Here is a 19,000-nt window from a genome sequence, read left to right on the forward strand (position 1 = left end):
AACCGCTTTTTTGAATGCTAGGGGAACAGTGCCCGAGGAAAGTGATAAGTTTATAATATTTAGCACTGATGGACCTAATAATACAAAGAGCTCCTTGATCAGTTTCCCAGGAAGAGGGTCAAGTAAACATGTTGTCTGTTTTATTCCATTTACACGTTGTAACAATTCCTCTAATGTTATTTCCTCAAAACGAGAGAAACTATTTTGGGGGGCAGTATCCGCCGTATATACCATTTAGTCAGTGTAATAGAACCCCGTTGTAGCTGGGACGCATTGTCTTTAATCTCCTTTCTAATGACTTCCATTTTATTACTAAAGAACTTCACGTCCTACTTTACACTTGTCCTTTAATGTCCTCCTTCTTTAATGTCCTACTTTACACTTGTCCTTTAATGTCCTCCTTCTTTAATGTCCTACTTTACACTTGTCCTTTAATGTCCTCCTTCTTTAATGTCCTACTTTACACTTGTCCTTTAATGTCCTCCTTCTTTAATGTCCTACTTTACACTTGTCCTTTAACGTCCTCCTTCTTTAATGTCCTACTTTACACTTGTCCTTTAATGTCCTACTTTACACTTGTCCTTTAATGTCTTCCTTCTTTAATGTCCTACTTTACACTTGTCCTTTAATGTCTTCCTTCTTTAATGTCCTACTTTACACTTGTCCTTTAATGTCCTCCTTCTTTAATGTCCTACTTTACACTTGTCCTTTAATGTCCTCCTTCTTTAATGTCCTACTTTACACTTGTCCTTTAATGTCCTCCTTCTTTAATGTCCTACTTTACACTTGTCCTTTAACGTCCTCCTTCTTTAATGTCCTACTTTACACTTGTCCTTTAATGTCCTACTTTACACTTGTCCTTTAATGTCTTCCTTCTTTAATGTCCTACTTTACACTTGTCCTTTAATGTCTTCCTTCTTTAATGTCCTACTTTACACTTGTCCTTTAATGTCCTCCTTCTTTAATGTCCTACTTTACACTTGTCCTTTAATGTCCTCCTTCTTTAATGTCCTACTTTACACTTGTCCTTTAATGTCCTCCTTCTTTAATGTCCTACTTTACACTTGTCCTTTAATGTCCTACTTTACACTTGTCCTTTAATGTCCTCCTTCTTTAATGTCCTACTTTACACTTGTCCTTTAATGTCCTCCTTTAATGTCCTTGTTGAAAGTGGTGGTGTGTGTTGAAGGTGGTGGTGTGTGTTGAAGGTGGTGTGTGTGTGTGTGTGTTGAAGATGGAGTGTGTGTGTTGAAGGTGGTGGTGTGTGTTGAAGGTGGTGTGTGTGTGTGTTGAAGATGGAGTGTGTGTGTTGAAGGTGGTGGTGTGTGTTGAAGGTGGTGGTGTGTGTGTTTAAGATGGTGTGTGTGTGTGTGTGTGTTTAAGATGGTGTGTGTGTGTGTTTAAGATGGTGTGTGTGTTTAAGATGGTGTGTGTGTGTGTTGAAGGTGGTGTGTGTGTGTTTAAGATGGTGTGTGTTGAAGGTGGTGGCGTGTGTTGAAGGTGGTGGCGTGTGTTGAAGGTGGTGGTGTGTGTGTTTAAGATGGTGTGTGTGTGTTGAAGATGGTGTGTGTGTGTGTGTTGAAGATGGTGTGTGTGTGTTGAAGATGGTGTGTGTGTGTGTTTAAGATGGTGTGTGTGTGTGTGTGTGTGTTTAAGATGGTGTGTGTGTGTGTTTAAGATGGTGTGTGTGTGTGTGTTTAAGATGGTGTGTGTGTGTGTTTAAGATGGTGTGTGTGTTTAAGATGGTGTGTGTGTGTTTCAGGCTGGCAGCAGAGTTGAGAGGTTGGGTTGACAGACATCAGATCAACAACAACAACAAGAAGAAGAAGAAAACTAAGTTGCTCAACAAGACCACTCCCACTCAGGTGGCACACACACACACACACACACACACACACACACACACACACACACACACACACACGATTGTGACACTAATTTGTGTGTATGTGTGTGTGTGTGTGTGTGTGTGTGTGTCCTAGCGTGCTCAACTGAGGAAGACCAACATGTCAAGATACCTTCCCATCCAGACACACCGCTCCATTGAAAGGTGTGAGTGATGCTCTTTTCTTCCTTTCTTTTCTTCCTGTGTGAGTGACGCTCTTTTCTTCCTTCCTGTGTGAGTGATGCTCTTTTCTTCCTTCCTGTGTGAGTGATGCTCTTTTCTTCCTTTCTTTTCTTCCTGTGTGAGTGACGCTGTTTTCTTCCTTCCTTTTCTTCCTGTGTGAGTGACGCTCTTTTCTTCCTTTCATTTCTTCCTGTGTGAGTGATGCTCTTTTCTTCCTTTCTTTTCTTCCTGTGTGAGTGACGCTCTTTTCTTCCTTTCTTTTCTTCCTGTGTGAGTGATGCTCTTTTCTTCCTTTCTTTTCTTCCTGTGTGAGTGACGCTCTTTTCTTCCTTCCTGTGTGAGTGATGCTCTTTTCTTCCTTCCTGTGTGAGTGATGCTCTTTTCTTCCTTTCTTTTCTTCCTGTGTGAGTGACGCTGTTTTCTTCCTTCCTTTTCTTCCTGTGTGAGTGACGCTCTTTTCTTCCTTTCATTTCTTCCTGTGTGAGTGATGCTCTTTTCTTCCTTTCTTTTCTTCCTGTGTGAGTGACGCTCTTTTCTTCCTTTCTTTTCTTCCTGTGTGAGTGATGCTCTTTTCTTCCTTTCTTTTCTTCCTGTGTGAGTGACGCTCTTTTCTTCCTTTCTTTTCTTCCTGTGTGAGTGATGCTCTTTTCGTCCTTTCTTTCCTTCCTGTGTGAGTGACGCTCTTTTTTCCTTCGTTTCCTTCCTGTGTGAGTGACACTCTTTTTTTTCCTTGGTTTCCTTCCTGTGTGAGTGACGCTCTTTTCTTCCTTCCTGTGTGAGTGACGCTCTTTTCTTCCTTCCTGTGTGAGTGACGCTCTTTTCTTCTTTCCTGTGTGACTGACGCTCTTTTCTTCCTTCCTGTGTGAGTGACGATATTTTCTTCCTTCCTGTGTGAGTGACGCTCTTTTCTTCCTTCCTGTGTGAGTGACGCTCCTTTCTTCCTTCCTGTGTGACTGACGCTCTTTTCTTCTTTCCTGTGTGACTGACGCTCTTTTCTTCCTTCCTGTGTGAGTGACGCTCTTTTCTTCCTTCCTGTGTGACTGACGCTCTTTTCTTCCTTCCTGTGTGAGTGACGATCTTTTCTTCCTTCCTGTGTGAGTGACGCTCTTTTCTTCCTTCCTGTGTGAGTGACACTGACGGGTGTGCTGTGCAGTCAGCTGCAGGTTGTTCCCGGGCCGGAGGTTACCTACAGCCACTTCCTGGATGCCATTGAGCGTCGTGAGGACACTTTTTATCTGGTGTCCTTCAGACGGGTCAGTCCTCCTCACTCCTGACATAAATATGTACTACTTCACTACTACTATGGACATCTACTACTTCACTACTACTATGGACATGTACTACTACTACTATGGACATGTACTACTTCACTACTACTATGGACATGTACTACTTCACTACTACTACTATGGACATGTACTACTTCACTACTACTACTATGGACATGTACTACTTCACTACTACTATGGACATGTACTACTTCACTACTACTATGGACATGTACTACTTCACTACTACTATGGACATGTACTACTTCACTACTACTACTATGGACATGTACTACTTCACTACTACTATGGACATGTACTACTACTACTATGGACATGTACTACTTCACTACTACTATGGACATGTACTACTTCACTACTACTACTATGGACATGTACTACTTCACTACTACTACTATGGACATGTACTACTTCACTACTACTATGGACATGTACTACTTCACTACTACTATGGACATGTACTACTTCACTACTACTATGGACATGTACTACTTCACTACTACTATGGACATGTACTACTTCACTACTACTACTATGGACATGTACTACTTCACTACTACTATGGACATCTACTACTTCACTACTACTATGGACATGTACTACTTCACTACTACTATGGACATGTACTACTTCACTACTACTATGGACATGTACTACTTCACTACTACTATGGACATGTACTACTTCACTACTACTATGGACATGTACTACTTCACTACTACTATGGACATGTACTACTTCACTACTACTATGGACATCTACTACTTCACTACTACTATGGACATGTACTACTTCACTACTACTATGGACATGTACTACTACTACTATGGACATGTACTACTTCACTACTACTATGGACATGTACTACTACTACTATGGACATGTACTACTTCACTACTACTATGGACATGTACTACTTCACCACTACTATGGACATGTACTACTTCACCACTACTATGGACATGTACTACTTCACTACTACTATGGACATGTACTACTTCACTACTACTATGGACATGTACTACTTCACTACTACTACTATGGACATGTACTACTTCACTACTACTATGGACATGTACTACTTCACTACTACTATGGACATGTACTACTTCACTACTACTATGGACATGTACTACTTCACTACTACTACTATGGACATGTACTACTTCACTACTACTACTATGGACATGTACTACTTCACTACTACTATGGACATCTACTACTTCACTACTACTATGGACATGTACTACTTCACTACTACTATGGACATGTACTACTTCACTACTACTATGGACATGTACTACTTCACTACTACTATGGACATGTACTACTTCACTACTACTATGGACATGTACTACTTCACTACTACTATGGACATGTACTACTTCACTACTACTATGGACATCTACTACTTCACTACTACTATGGACATGTACTACTTCACTACTACTATGGACATGTACTACTACTACTATGGACATGTACTACTTCACTACTACTATGGACATGTACTACTACTACTATGGACATGTACTACTTCACTACTACTATGGACATGTACTACTACTACTATGGACATGTACTACTTCACTACTACTATGGACATGTACTACTTCACTACTACTATGGACATGTACTACTTCACTACTACTATGGACATGTACTACTTCACTACTACTATGGACATGTACTACTTCACTACTACTATGGACATGTACTACTTCACTACTACTATGGACATGTACTACTTCACTACTACTACTATGGACATGTACTACTTCACTACTACTACTATGGACATGTACTACTTCACTACTACTATGGACATGTACTACTTCACTACTACTATGGACATGTACTACTTCACTACTACTATGGACATGTACTACTTCACTACTACTATGGACATGTACTACTTCACTACTACTACTATGGACATGTACTACTTCACTACTACTATGGACATCTACTACTTCACTACTACTATGGACATGTACTACTTCACTACTACTATGGACATGTACTACTTCACTACTACTATGGACATGTACTACTTCACTACTACTATGGACATGTACTACTTCACTACTACTATGGACATGTACTACTTCACTACTACTATGGACATGTACTACTTCACTACTACTATGGACATCTACTACTTCACTACTACTATGGACATGTACTACTTCACTACTACTATGGACATGTACTACTACTACTATGGACATGTACTACTTCACTACTACTATGGACATGTACTACTACTACTATGGACATGTACTACTTCACTACTACTATGGACATGTACTACTTCACACTACTATGGACATGTACTACTTCACCACTACTATGGACATGTACTACTTCACTACTACTATGGACATGTACTACTTCACTACTACTATGGACATGTACTACTTCACTACTACTACTATGGACATGTACTACTTCACTACTACTATGGACATGTACTACTTCACTACTACTATGGACATGTACTACTTCACTACTACTATGGACATGTACTACTTCACTACTACTATGGACATGTACTACTTCACTACTACTACTATGGACATGTACTACTTCACTACTACTATGGACATCTACTACTTCACTACTACTATGGACATGTACTACTTCACTACTACTATGGACATGTACTACTTCACTACTACTATGGACATGTACTACTTCACTACTACTATGGACATGTACTACTTCACTACTACTATGGACATGTACTACTTCACTACTACTATGGACATGTACTACTTCACTACTACTATGGACATCTACTACTTCACTACTACTATGGACATGTACTACTTCACTACTACTATGGACATGTACTACTACTACTATGGACATGTACTACTTCACTACTACTATGGACATGTACTACTACTACTATGGACATGTACTACTTCACTACTACTATGGACATGTACTACTACTACTATGGACATGTACTACTTCACTACTACTATGGACATGTACTACTTCACTACTACTATGGACATGTACTACTTCACTACTACTATGGACATGTACTACTTCACTACTACTATGGACATGTACTACTTCACTACTACTATGGACATGTACTACTTCACTACTACTATGGACATGTACTACTTCACTACTACTACTATGGACATGTACTACTTCACTACTACTACTATGGACATGTACTACTTCACTACTACTATGGACATGTACTACTTCACTACTACTATGGACATGTACTACTTCACTACTACTATGGACATGTACTACTTCACTACTACTATGGACATGTACTACTTCACTACTACTACTATGGACATGTACTACTTCACTACTACTATGGACATCTACTACTTCACTACTACTATGGACATGTACTACTTCACTACTACTATGGACATGTACTACTTCACTACTACTATGGACATGTACTACTTCACTACTACTATGGACATGTACTACTTCACTACTACTATGGACATGTACTACTTCACTACTACTATGGACATGTACTACTTCACTACTACTATGGACATCTACTACTTCACTACTACTATGGACATGTACTACTTCACTACTACTATGGACATGTACTACTACTACTATGGACATGTACTACTTCACTACTACTATGGACATGTACTACTACTACTATGGACATGTACTACTTCACTACTACTATGGACATGTACTACTTCACTACTACTATGGACATGTACTACTTCACTACTACTACTATGGACATGTACTACTTCACTACTACTATGGACATGTACTACTTCACTACTACTATGGACATGTACTACTTCACTACTACTATGGACATGTACTACTTCACTACTACTATGGACATGTACTACTTCACTACTACTATGGACATGTACTACTTCACTACTACTACTATGGACATGTACTACTTCACTACTACTATGGACATGTACTACTTCACTACTACTATGGACATGTACTACTTCACTACTACTATGGACATGTACTACTTCACTACTACTATGGACATGTACTACTTCACTACTACTACTATGGACATGTACTACTTCACTACTACTATGGACATCTACTACTTCACTACTACTATGGACATGTACTACTTCACTACTACTATGGACATGTACTACTTCACTACTACTATGGACATGTACTACTTCACTACTACTATGGACATGTACTACTTCACTACTACTATGGACATGTACTACTTCACTACTACTATGGACATGTACTACTTCACTACTACTATGGACATGTACTACTTCACTACTACTACTATGGACATGTACTACTTCACTACTACTATGGACATCTACTACTTCACTACTACTATGGACATGTACTACTACTACTATGGACATGTACTACTTCACTACTACTATGGACATGTACTACTTCACTACTACTACTATGGACATATACTACTTCACTACTACTATGGACATGTACTACTTCACTACTACTATGGACATGTACTACTTCACTACTACTACTATGGACATGTACTACTTCACTACTACTATGGACATGTACTACTTCACTACTACTGTGGACATGTACTACTTCACTACTACTATGGACATGTACTACTTCACTACTACTACTATGGACATGTACTACTTCACTACTACTATGGACATGTACTACTTCACTACTACTATGGACATGTACTACTTCACTACTACTACTATGGACATGTACTACTTCACTACTACTATGGACATGTACTACTTCACTACTACTATGGACATGTACTACTTCACTACTACTATGGACATGTACTACTTCACTACTACTACTATGGACATGTACTACTTCACTACTACTATGGACATGTACTACTTCACTACTACTATGGACATGTACTACTTCACTACTACTATGGACATGTACTACTTCACTACTACTATGGACATGTACTACTTCACTACTACTATGGACATGTACTACTTCACTACTACTATGGACATGTACTACTTCACTACTACTACTATGGACATGTACTACTTCACTACTACTATGGACATGTACTACTTCACTACTACTATGGACATGTACTACTTCACTACTACTATGGACATGTACTACTTCACTACTACTATGGACATGTACTACTTCACTACTACTATGGACATGTACTACTTCACTACTACTATGGACATGTACTACTTCACTACTACTATGGACATGTACTACTTCACTACTACTATGGACATGTACTACTTCACCACTACTATGGACATGTACTACTTCACTACTACTATGGACATGTACTACTTCACTACTACTATGGACATGTACTACTTCACTACTACTATGGACATGTACTACTTCACTACTACTATGGACATGTACTACTTCACTACTACTATGGACATGTACTACTTCACTACTACTATGGACATGTACTACTTCACTACTACTATGGACATGTACTACTTCACTACTACTACTATGGACATGTACTACTTCACTACTACTATGGACATGTACTACTTCACTACTACTATGGACATGTACTACTTCACTACTACTATGGACATGTACTACTTCACTACTACTATGGACATGTACTACTTCACTACTACTATGGACATGTACTACTTCACTACTACTATGGACATGTACTACTTCACTACTACTATGGACATGTACTACTTCACTACTACTATGGACATGTACTACTTCACTACTACTATGGACATGTACTACTTCACCACTACTATGGACATGTACTACTTCACTACTACTATGGACATGTACTACTTCACTACTACTATGGACATGTACTACTTCACTACTACTATGGACATGTACTACTTCACTACTACTATGGACATGTACTACTTCACCACTACTATGGACATGTACTACTTCACCACTACTATGGACATGTACTACTTCACCACTACTATGGACATGTACTACTTCACCACTACTATGGACATGTACTACTTCACTACTACTATGGACATGTACTACTTCACTACTACTATGGACATGTACTACTTCACTACTACTATGGACATGTACTACTTCACTACTACTACTATGGACATGTACTACTTCACTACTACTATGGACATGTACTACTTCACTACTACTATGGACATGTACTACTTCACTACTACTATGGACATGTACTACTTCACTACTACTATGGACATCTACTACTTCACTACTACTATGGACATGTACTACTTCACTACTACTATGGACATGTACTACTTCACTACTACTATGGACATGTACTACTTCACTACTACTATGGACATGTACTACTTCACTACTACTATAGACATGTACTACTTCACTACTACTATGGACATGTACTACTTCACTACTACTATGGACATGTACTACTTCACTACTACTATGGACATGTACTACTTCACCACTACTATGGACATGTACTACTTCACCACTACTATGGACATGTACTACTTCACCACTACTATGGACATGTACTACTTCACCACTACTATGGACATGTACTACTTCACTACTACTATGGACATGTACTACTTCACCACTACTATGGACATGTACTACTTCACTACTACTACTATGGACATGTACTACTTCACTACTACTATGGACATGTACTACTTCACTACTACTATGGACATGTACTACTTCACTACTACTATGGACATGTACTACTTCACTACTACTATGGACATGTACTACTTCACTACTACTATGGACATGTACTACTTCACTACTACTACTATGGACATGTACTACTTCACTACTACTATGGACATGTACTACTTCACTACTACTATGGACATGTACTACTTCACTACTACTATGGACATGTACTACTTCACTACTACTATGGACATGTACTACTTCACTACTACTATGGACATGTACTACTTCACTACTACTATGGACATGTACTACTTCACTACTACTATGGACATGTACTACTTCACTACTACTATGGACATGTACTACTTCACTACTACTATGGACATGTACTACTTCACCACTACTATGGACATGTACTACTTCACCACTACTATGGACATGTACTACTTCACCACTACTATGGACATGTACTACTTCACCACTACTATGGACATGTACTACTTCACCACTACTATGGACATGTACTACTTCACTACTACTATGGACATGTACTACTTCACTACTACTATGGACATGTACTACTTCACTACTACTATGGACATGTACTACTTCACTACTACTATGGACATGTACTACTTCACTACTACTATGGACATGTACTACTTCACTACTACTATGGACATGTACTACTTCACTACTACTATGGACATCTACTACTTCACTACTACTATGGACATGTACTACTTCACTACTACTATGGACATGTACTACTTCACTACTACTATGGACATGTACTACTTCACTACTACTATGGACATGTACTACTTCACTACTACTATGGACATGTACTACTTCACTACTACTATGGACATGTACTACTTCACTACTACTATGGACATGTACTACTTCACTACTACTATGGACATGTACTACTTCACCACTACTATGGACATGTACTACTTCACCACTACTATGGACATGTACTACTTCACCACTACTATGGACATGTACTACTTCACCACTACTATGGACATGTACTACTTCACCACTACTATGGACATGTACTACTTCACTACTACTATGGACATGTACTACTTCACTACTACTATGGACATGTACTACTTCACTACTACTATGGACATGTACTACTTCACTACTACTATGGACATGTACTACTTCACTACTACTATGGACATGTACTACTTCACTACTACTATGGACATGTACTACTTCACTACTACTATGGACATCTACTACTTCACTACTACTATGGACATGTACTACTTCACTACTACTATGGACATGTACTACTTCACTACTACTATGGACATGTACTACTTCACTACTACTATGGACATGTACTACTTCACTACTACTACTATGGACATGTACTACTTCACTACTACTTCCCTACTGCCATGGACAAGTACTACTAGATGTCTTTTGGGGTGAATGTCTTAGTGGTAGTTGTCTTTTAGGTCGGGTGTCTTGGTAGTAGATGTCTTTTAGGGCGGGTGTCTTGGTGGTAGATGTCTTTTAGGGTGGGTGTCCTGGTGGTAGTTGTCTTTTAGGTCGGGTGTCTTGGTAGTAGATGTCTTTTAGGGCGGGTGTCTTAGTGGTAGATGTCTTTTAGGGCGGGTGTCCTGGTGGTAGTTGTCTTTTAGGTCGGGTGTCTTAGTAGTAGATGTCTTTTAGGGCGGGTGTCCTGGCGGTAGATGTCTTTTAGGGCGGGTGTCTTGGTGGTAGATGTCTTTTAGGGCGGGTGTCTTAGTGGTAGATGTCTTTTAGGGCGGGTGTCTTAGTGGTAGATGTCTTTTAGGGCGGGTGTCTTAGTGGTAGATGTCTTTTAGGGCGGGTGTCTTAGTGGTAGATGTCTTTTAGGGCGGGTGTCTTAGTGGTAGATGTCTTTTAGGGCGGGTGTCTTAGTGGTAGATGTCTTTTAGGGCGGGTGTCTTAGTGGTAGATGTCTTTTAGGGCGGGTGTCTTAGTGGTAGATGTCTTTTAGGGCGGGTGTCCTGGTGGTAGATGTCTTTTAGGGCGGGTGTCTTAATGGTGGATGTCTTTTAGGGCGGGTGTCTTAATGGTGGATGTCTTTTAGGGCGGGTGTCCTAATGGTAGATGTCTTTTAGGGCGGGTGCCCTGGTGGTAGATGTCTTTTAGAGTGGGTTTCCTAGTGGTAGATGTCTTTTAGGGCGGGTGTCTTAATGGTAGATGTCTTTTAGGGCGGGTGTCTTAATGGTGGATGTCTTTTAGGGCGGTTGTCCTAATGGTAGATGTCTTTTAGGGCGGGTGCCCTGGTGGTAGATGTCTTTTAGAGTGGGTTTCCTAGTGGTAGATGTCTTTTAGGGCGGGTGTCTTAATGGTAGATGTCTTTTAGGGCGGGTGTCTTAATGGTAGATGTCTTTTAGGGCGGGTGTCCTGGTGGTAGATGTCTTTTAGGGCGGGTGTCCTAGTTGTAGATGTCTTTTAGGGCGGGTGTCTTAGTGGTAGATGTCTTTTAGGGCGGGTGTCTTAGTGATAGATGTCTTTTAGGGCGGGTGTCTTAGTGGTAGATGTCTTTTAGGGCGGGTGTCTTAGTGGTAGATGTCTTTTAGGGCGGGTGTCTTAGTGGTAGATGTCTTTTAGGGCGGGTGTCTTAGTGATAGATGTCTTTTAGGGCGGGTGTCTTAGTGGTAGATGTCTTTTAGGGCGGGTGTCTTAGTGGTAGATGTCTTTTAGGGCGGGTGTCTTAGTGGTAGATGTCTTTTAGGGCGGGTGTCTTAGTGGTAGATGTCTTTTAGGGCGGGTGTCTTAGTGGTAGATGTCTTTTAGGGCGGGTGTCTTAGTGGTAGATGTCTTTTAGGGCGGGTGTCTTAATGGTGGATGTCTTTTAGGGCGGGTGTCTTAATGGTGGATGTCTTTTAGGGCGGGTGTCCTAATGGTAGATGTCTTTTAGGGCGGGTGCCCTGGTGGTAGATGTCTTTTAGAGTGGGTTTCCTAGTGGTAGATGTCTTTTAGGGCGGGTGTCTTAATGGTAGATGTCTTTTAGGGCGGGTGTCTTAATGGTGGATGTCTTTTAGGGCGGTTGTCCTAATGGTAGATGTCTTTTAGGGCGGGTGCCCTGGTGGTAGATGTCTTTTAGAGTGGGTTTCCTAGTGGTAGATGTCTTTTAGGGCGGGTGTCTTAATGGTAGATGTCTTTTAGGGCGGGTGTCTTAATGGTAGATGTCTTTTAGGGCGGGTGTCCTGGTGGTAGATGTCTTTTAGGGCGGGTGTCCTAGTTGTAGATGTCTTTTAGGGCGGGTGTCTTAGTGGTAGATGTCTTTTAGGGCGGGTGTCTTAGTGATAGATGTCTTTTAGGGCGGGTGTCTTAGTGGTAGATGTCTTTTAGGGCGGGTGTCTTAGTGGTAGATGTCTTTTAGGGCGGGTGTCTTAGTGGTAGATGTCTTTTAGGGCGGGTGTCTTAGTGATAGATGTCTTTTAGGGCGGGTGTCTTAGTGGTAGATGTCTTTTAGGGCGGGTGTCTTAGTGGTAGATGTCTTTTAGGGCGGGTGTCTTAGTGGTAGATGTCTTTTAGGGCGGGTGTCTTAGTGGTAGATGTCTTTTAGGGCGGGTGTCTTAGTGGTAGATGTCTTTTAGGGCGGGTGTCCTGGTGGTAGATGTCTTTTAGGGCGGGTGTCTTAATGGTGGATGTCTTTTAGGGCGGGTGTCCTGGTGGTAGATGTCTTTTAGGGCGGGTGTCCTAGTTGTAGATGTCTTTTAGGGCGGGTGTCTTAATGGTAGATGTCTTTTAGGGCGGATGTCTTAATGGTAGATGTCTTTTAGGGCGGGTGTCCTGGTGGTAGATGTCTTTTAGGGCGGGTGTCCTGGTTGTAGATGTCTTTTAGGGCGGGTGTCCTAGTTGTAGATGTCTTTTAGGGCGGGTGTCTTAGTGGTAGATGTCTTTTAGGGCGGGTGTCTTAGTGGTAGATGTCTTTTAGGGCGGGTGTCTTAATGGTAGATGTCTTTTAGGGCGGATGTCTTAATGGTAGATGTCTTTTAGGGCGGGTGTCCTGGTGGTAGATGTCTTTTAGGGCGGGTGTCCTGGTTGTAGATGTCTTTTAGGGCGGGTGTCCTGGTGGTAGATGTCTTTTAGGGCGGGTGTCTTAATGGTAGATGTCTTTTAGGGCGGGTGTCCTGGTGTTAGATGTCTTTTAGGGCGGGTGTCCTAGTTGTAGATGTCTTTTAGGGCGGGTGTCTTAGTGGTAGATGTCTTTTAGGGCGGGTGTCTTAATGGTAGATGTCTTTTAGGGCGGATGTCTTAATGGTAGATGTCTTTTAGGGCGGGTGTCCTGGTGGTAGATGTCTTTTAGGGCGGGTGTCCTGGTTGTAGATGTCTTTTAGGGCGGGTGTCCTGGTGGTAGATGTCTTTTAGGGCGGGTGTCTTAGTGGTAGATGTCTTTTAGGGCGGGTGTCATAGGTGAAAGTGCCTTGGGGGCAAATATCTTGGGGCGGGTGTCTTTTGTGAGCAGGTGTCTGAGCGTGTCTGTCCCCTCAGGACCACCTGCTGCTTCCCGCCATCAGCCACAACAAGACGCGTCGACCCAAGATGTCGCTGGTCATGCCCGCCATGTCGGTGAACGGTGAGTACTGCGAGCCCGAGCGTGGCGCCGACAGGTGTGTGTGTGACGCAGGTTGTGTGTGTGGCCCGGCAGAGAGCGTCTACAACGCCTCCCGCGGCTACGAGATGATGATGCAGGTGGACTGCGAGGTCATGGACACCCGCACGGTCCACATCAAGTCCTCGGCCGTGCCGCCGTCGCTGCGTGACCCCCCCCCGCAGGACCCGCCGCACGCCCACCATCACCACGGCAACCACACCATCCTGCGTGGGCGTCAGCAGCCGCCGCCCTCAGCCCGCGGACGCCAGGACAAGTATCTCATCAGCCAATCAGAGGGTGTCTGAAGAGGCGTCGCCATGGCAACCTGTCTTTTCTACTCTTAATTTAATGCTTGTAAAAACAAGGTGTAAATATTTTGTACAACCCCCCCCCCCCACACACACTGGTCACATGACCTCTGCCAGGATGTCAACAATGCTGTTGCTCGGTTACCAAAAGATGCAAACAACATTTAATGCCCATCATTTCTGCCACTGACCTGCCTCGCCTCCACCCGCAGACACAAACACACCAAAATATGTCAATCAATATAACATCAACTGCAAATTATAAATATATATATATATATATATATATATATATATATATATATATATATATATATATATATATATATATATGTATATGTATATGTATATATGTGTGTGTGTGTATATGCATACTATACATGTACTGTCTATATATACTGTGTATATGTACATATACACAGAATATATATATATATATATATGTGTATGTAAAATTTATGTATACATGTACATATTTATATATGTATGTATATATAAATCTATATACATATAAATATATAATATATATATATATATATATATATATAATGCACACCTTTTTGTAGCACTGCTAATTGGAGCCCCCTCCTTGCAGGTACTGCTGATGCGTTCACGGGAGTGCTGCTTGTGGGATTTTGCACGCACACGTTACACAGAAGCACTAATTCCACACCTAGGAACTCCACTTTAATGATAAAGTATTGCTAATCAATGATGTACATTCATGTGGGATTAGGAAGACAGTCAACAGTCCTAAAATTTAGCTTCTTCCTGCTCCTTTGCGGACACATTCCTTCGGGGGTTTTTTAAACTATTATTTTTTATTCCCTCACTAATGTGGTGTTGTTCGAATTCATCTCGATGTAAAATGTTGTACGTGTGTTTGAAATAAATAATAACAAACTCAACGTTTGACTCGGTCAGTGCATCCATTCATACATTTTGGTCAATCACTCTGGACAGACATGGAAATATTACAGTAACTGTTATACAGTTGACCAGTGCTTCCCAACTGCTGGGTCGTGACATAAAAGTGGATTGGGTGTCATTTTCAGTCACATGTGTGCATGGAAGAAAAAAAAGTTTAGGGAGAAAAAAATCAAATTGTGGCAACAAAAGCAGATATTTGTAGCCATTTTTCTAGTGACTATTAGTGAGTATTTTAGCAAAAGGCAAAGCGACTAACAAGTTGGAGGAGGACTCAGCACAGACATGGAAATATAGTTTTAAAGAAATCTAAATGGGGCAACAAAACCCCATATTTTCAGCCATCTTTCTGAAAACAAATACAGAAATGTGACTATTTTTTCTGGAAACAAAAGCAGATGCTTTAGCTGTAGCCATTTTTCTGCTGACAAAACAAGATTGAGTCCAAGTCACAGCGATGAACAAGACAAGTCTACTCTGCTATTTTTCTGTCAAATCAACTTGAATGATTTCAACATTTGGCTCACGACTTGATGATATGGAAACATGTTTTTCTTGCTGAAGATAAAGCATTTGAGAAGCACTCGACTCACACATGCTGACTCCAAATCATCTTTGATGCAGAAGCAGCAGACAATAACCAACATTATGTTTCATCTTCATTGGAAATTCCCCCGACAGCTCGTACAGCAAATGAATATGTTTGTCTTGATACAAGGAATAATGTTAGCTCACTTAGCATCAACTTAAGACAATGATGTTGCCTAGCTAGCGAGGACTTCACTTACATCTCTCATTCCTGCTGCTTCTTCTCTGCTGCGGGACAATAACTTTCTGATATCCATCTAGGAGTTACACTTGGACTCAAATCAAAATCTAAATAATGTCATTAACAAATTATTGTTGGCTAACGTTACCTACTTCAGCAGTGATTCTCATCCTCTCTCTCTCTCTCTCAAGTGATGTCTGATCCACACATGAATAAATTACCATATTAATTAGCCATGTGATCATTGTTAGTGGAGTGAATACAGTAGCAATCAATTACCATACTAAGTAGTATGTGCGCTGTTGTCTATGTTATGTAGACTTAAAACTCTGAAGCCTTTTTTTTTATTGGTGCAATTTTTACTGGGGCACTGCAGATGAATACTGGGGCACGTGCCCCAGTGAAATCTGTCTGGCGATGCCACTGGTTGCGAGTTTATTTGCACTTTATTTTGAAATACACCCAACTAAAATTGAATAACAAAATGTGTTTCATCTGAAAAAAAGTAATTCATGGATCTTAAAAGAAAACATGTTGACGTTTATTTTATATCGACAAAAAAACATTAGTCAGCAAAAACCACTGATGTCACGTGACCATCCAAAATGAAATATTCGTGAAAGGACCTTCTGCTTTTCAGTCATTTTTCAAAATAAGATCCAAATAAACCTTAGTAGTTGGACAGTTTTGGTAACATTATTGCAAGGTCAACATGCTTTTTGTGCTATTTGTGAGGGTAACCATGGCAACATGGACTCAGCAATATTCACACTCATTTGCGTCTTTATTGGCTTTTAATTTGAACTTTTTAATCTACAAGACTTGTTTTCGTGTGCTTTCCCGCCCCTTCGAACGATCCCGGTGACCTTTTCAAGCGCCCCGGACTTGTTGGTCCCGCCCACCAGCTGCCCCTGATTGGCTGATGTGGGTGACGCTGATTGGCTGAGCGCGCAGAGGTTAGTTTGAATCTGCTGCCGCCGTTTCCTCGCCTCGGCCGCGCGGCTCTCTTTACCTGGTAAACTGCTTTTTCCCCTCCTTTGCTCACATTTAGTACGAACGCGACTTAGTTTAGCGGCTCGGCTCACATTCACTGCAGTCTTTTAGTCGACTGGGGACGGGCGGAAGTAGGAGAAATGACTGTAAACAGCGCGTAGCCGGGCAGTGACGTCACGGGCCGTCGATGTCTTTTTGTTTACAAACGCCAGCAAAGATGGCGGATTTCTAATCCGACTTTTGAGAGAAGGAAAGTAACGATGTACTTTGATGGATGTATTAGTAGACTGCACAGTACAGTACAATTGACCACAATAAGTTTTTCAACTAGGTATGACGTCATTGCCCTGGAGAAGCCTATAGATGGTCACGTGACTTCTTCCTTCCCCCAGCTTCCGGCCATGCGTCATGACGACTCCTCCTCCAGCCGCAGGAAAGGCCTCACCCCGAAACATCGGCCGCCGCGGCAGCAGCAGACGCCCGCCTCCACGCCACACCCCCCGAGGCCAGGTGAGACGCCGCCAGGACGCCATCCTGACTTTGCCGAGTCCAACAAAGGCGTCTTTCAGGAAAGTCTCCGAAGAAGCGAAGGTTCCGTCCGGGTACCAAGGCCCTGATGGAGATCAGGAAGTACCAGAAGAGCACCGACCTTCTCCTGAGGAAGGCGCCCTTCTCCCGCCTGGTGAGGCTCCGCCCCCTTGTCCTGTGAGCTGATGTGTAAACAAGCCCCGCCCCCGCCCAGGTGCACGAGGTGTGCCAGACGTTCGGCAGAGGGTCCTTCAGGTGGCAGGTGTTGGCCTTGCTGGCCCTGCAGGAGGTAAGTCCCAGGTGAGGTAAGTCCCAGGTGAGGAGGCGTGGTTACTTTGCTGAGCGGGCGTTTGTGCGCAGGCGGCCGAGGCCTTCCTGGTCATGTTGTTCTCCGACGCCAACCTCTGTGCCATCCACGCCAAGAGGGTCACCTTGTTCGACCGAGACTTGCAGCTCGCCCGCAGGATCCGGGGAGGGGAGAATCTCTAGGCCGCTCGGGGATTCTTTCAAAATAAAAGTCTTCTAGTCTGCTTTTAGGACAATCACTTCCTCCAATCAGGTCATGTGACCTGCGCTCCAGGGGCCGCCTTTTGCTCCTAAAAATACCATTTGTACACGACTACATATATATATATTAGAAATGATATATTATTTATAACAATCCATATATTACATTTTACAATAACAAAAAAATACATCAAGTAATAAATATAAAAATAATACATGTAATTATATTAAAACAATACATAACTAATACATTGTACTATGATAATGAAAAATGTGTACATTAGTAAAAAAAACAATACATATTATTATGAAAAATGCATATAGTAGTAGACAATTACATATAATAAAATGTATATTAGATTTAGGGCTATATAA

General features: G+C 41.5%; 2 protein-coding genes across 6 annotated transcripts in view; both read left to right on the plus strand.

The window, feature by feature from the left end:
- The window catches only part of atf6b (activating transcription factor 6 beta), a 35,128-nt gene extending 19,319 nt beyond the window's left edge, over positions 1-15,809 (plus strand). For both annotated transcript variants that reach the window (XM_061896663.1, XM_061896664.1), the window contains 5 exons: positions 1,763-1,865; positions 1,983-2,050; positions 3,222-3,321; positions 14,491-14,575; positions 14,648-15,809. In XM_061896663.1, the coding sequence (XP_061752647.1) occupies positions 1,763-1,865; positions 1,983-2,050; positions 3,222-3,321; positions 14,491-14,575; positions 14,648-14,898 (607 nt within the window). In that variant the 3' untranslated portion in view covers positions 14,899-15,809. The remainder of the gene's footprint in view (positions 1-1,762; positions 1,866-1,982; positions 2,051-3,221; positions 3,322-14,490; positions 14,576-14,647) is intronic.
- Positions 15,810-17,500: 1,691 nt separating this feature from the next.
- LOC133550501 (uncharacterized) lies at positions 17,501-18,648 on the plus strand. 4 transcript variants are annotated; one of them, XM_061896474.1, is made up of 5 exons: positions 17,501-17,612; positions 17,983-18,100; positions 18,160-18,272; positions 18,333-18,418; positions 18,479-18,648. In XM_061896474.1, the coding sequence occupies exons 2-5, from the start codon at positions 17,992-17,994 to the stop codon at positions 18,642-18,644; spliced, it is 474 nt and encodes a 157-aa protein (XP_061752458.1). In that variant the 5' UTR covers positions 17,501-17,612; positions 17,983-17,991; the 3' UTR covers positions 18,645-18,648. The 4 variants fall into 4 exon arrangements, with proteins under 4 accessions (XP_061752458.1, XP_061752461.1, XP_061752459.1 ...); XM_061896477.1 differs by having other exon boundaries at positions 18,333-18,407; XM_061896475.1 differs by having other exon boundaries at positions 17,518-17,612; positions 17,922-18,100.
- The last annotated feature ends 352 nt before the right edge of the window (positions 18,649-19,000 follow it).

The sequence above is a fragment of the Nerophis ophidion genome, linkage group LG04, assembly GCF_033978795.1.
Source record: "Nerophis ophidion isolate RoL-2023_Sa linkage group LG04, RoL_Noph_v1.0, whole genome shotgun sequence".
In the NCBI taxonomy this organism is placed as follows: domain Eukaryota; kingdom Metazoa; phylum Chordata; class Actinopteri; order Syngnathiformes; family Syngnathidae; genus Nerophis; species Nerophis ophidion.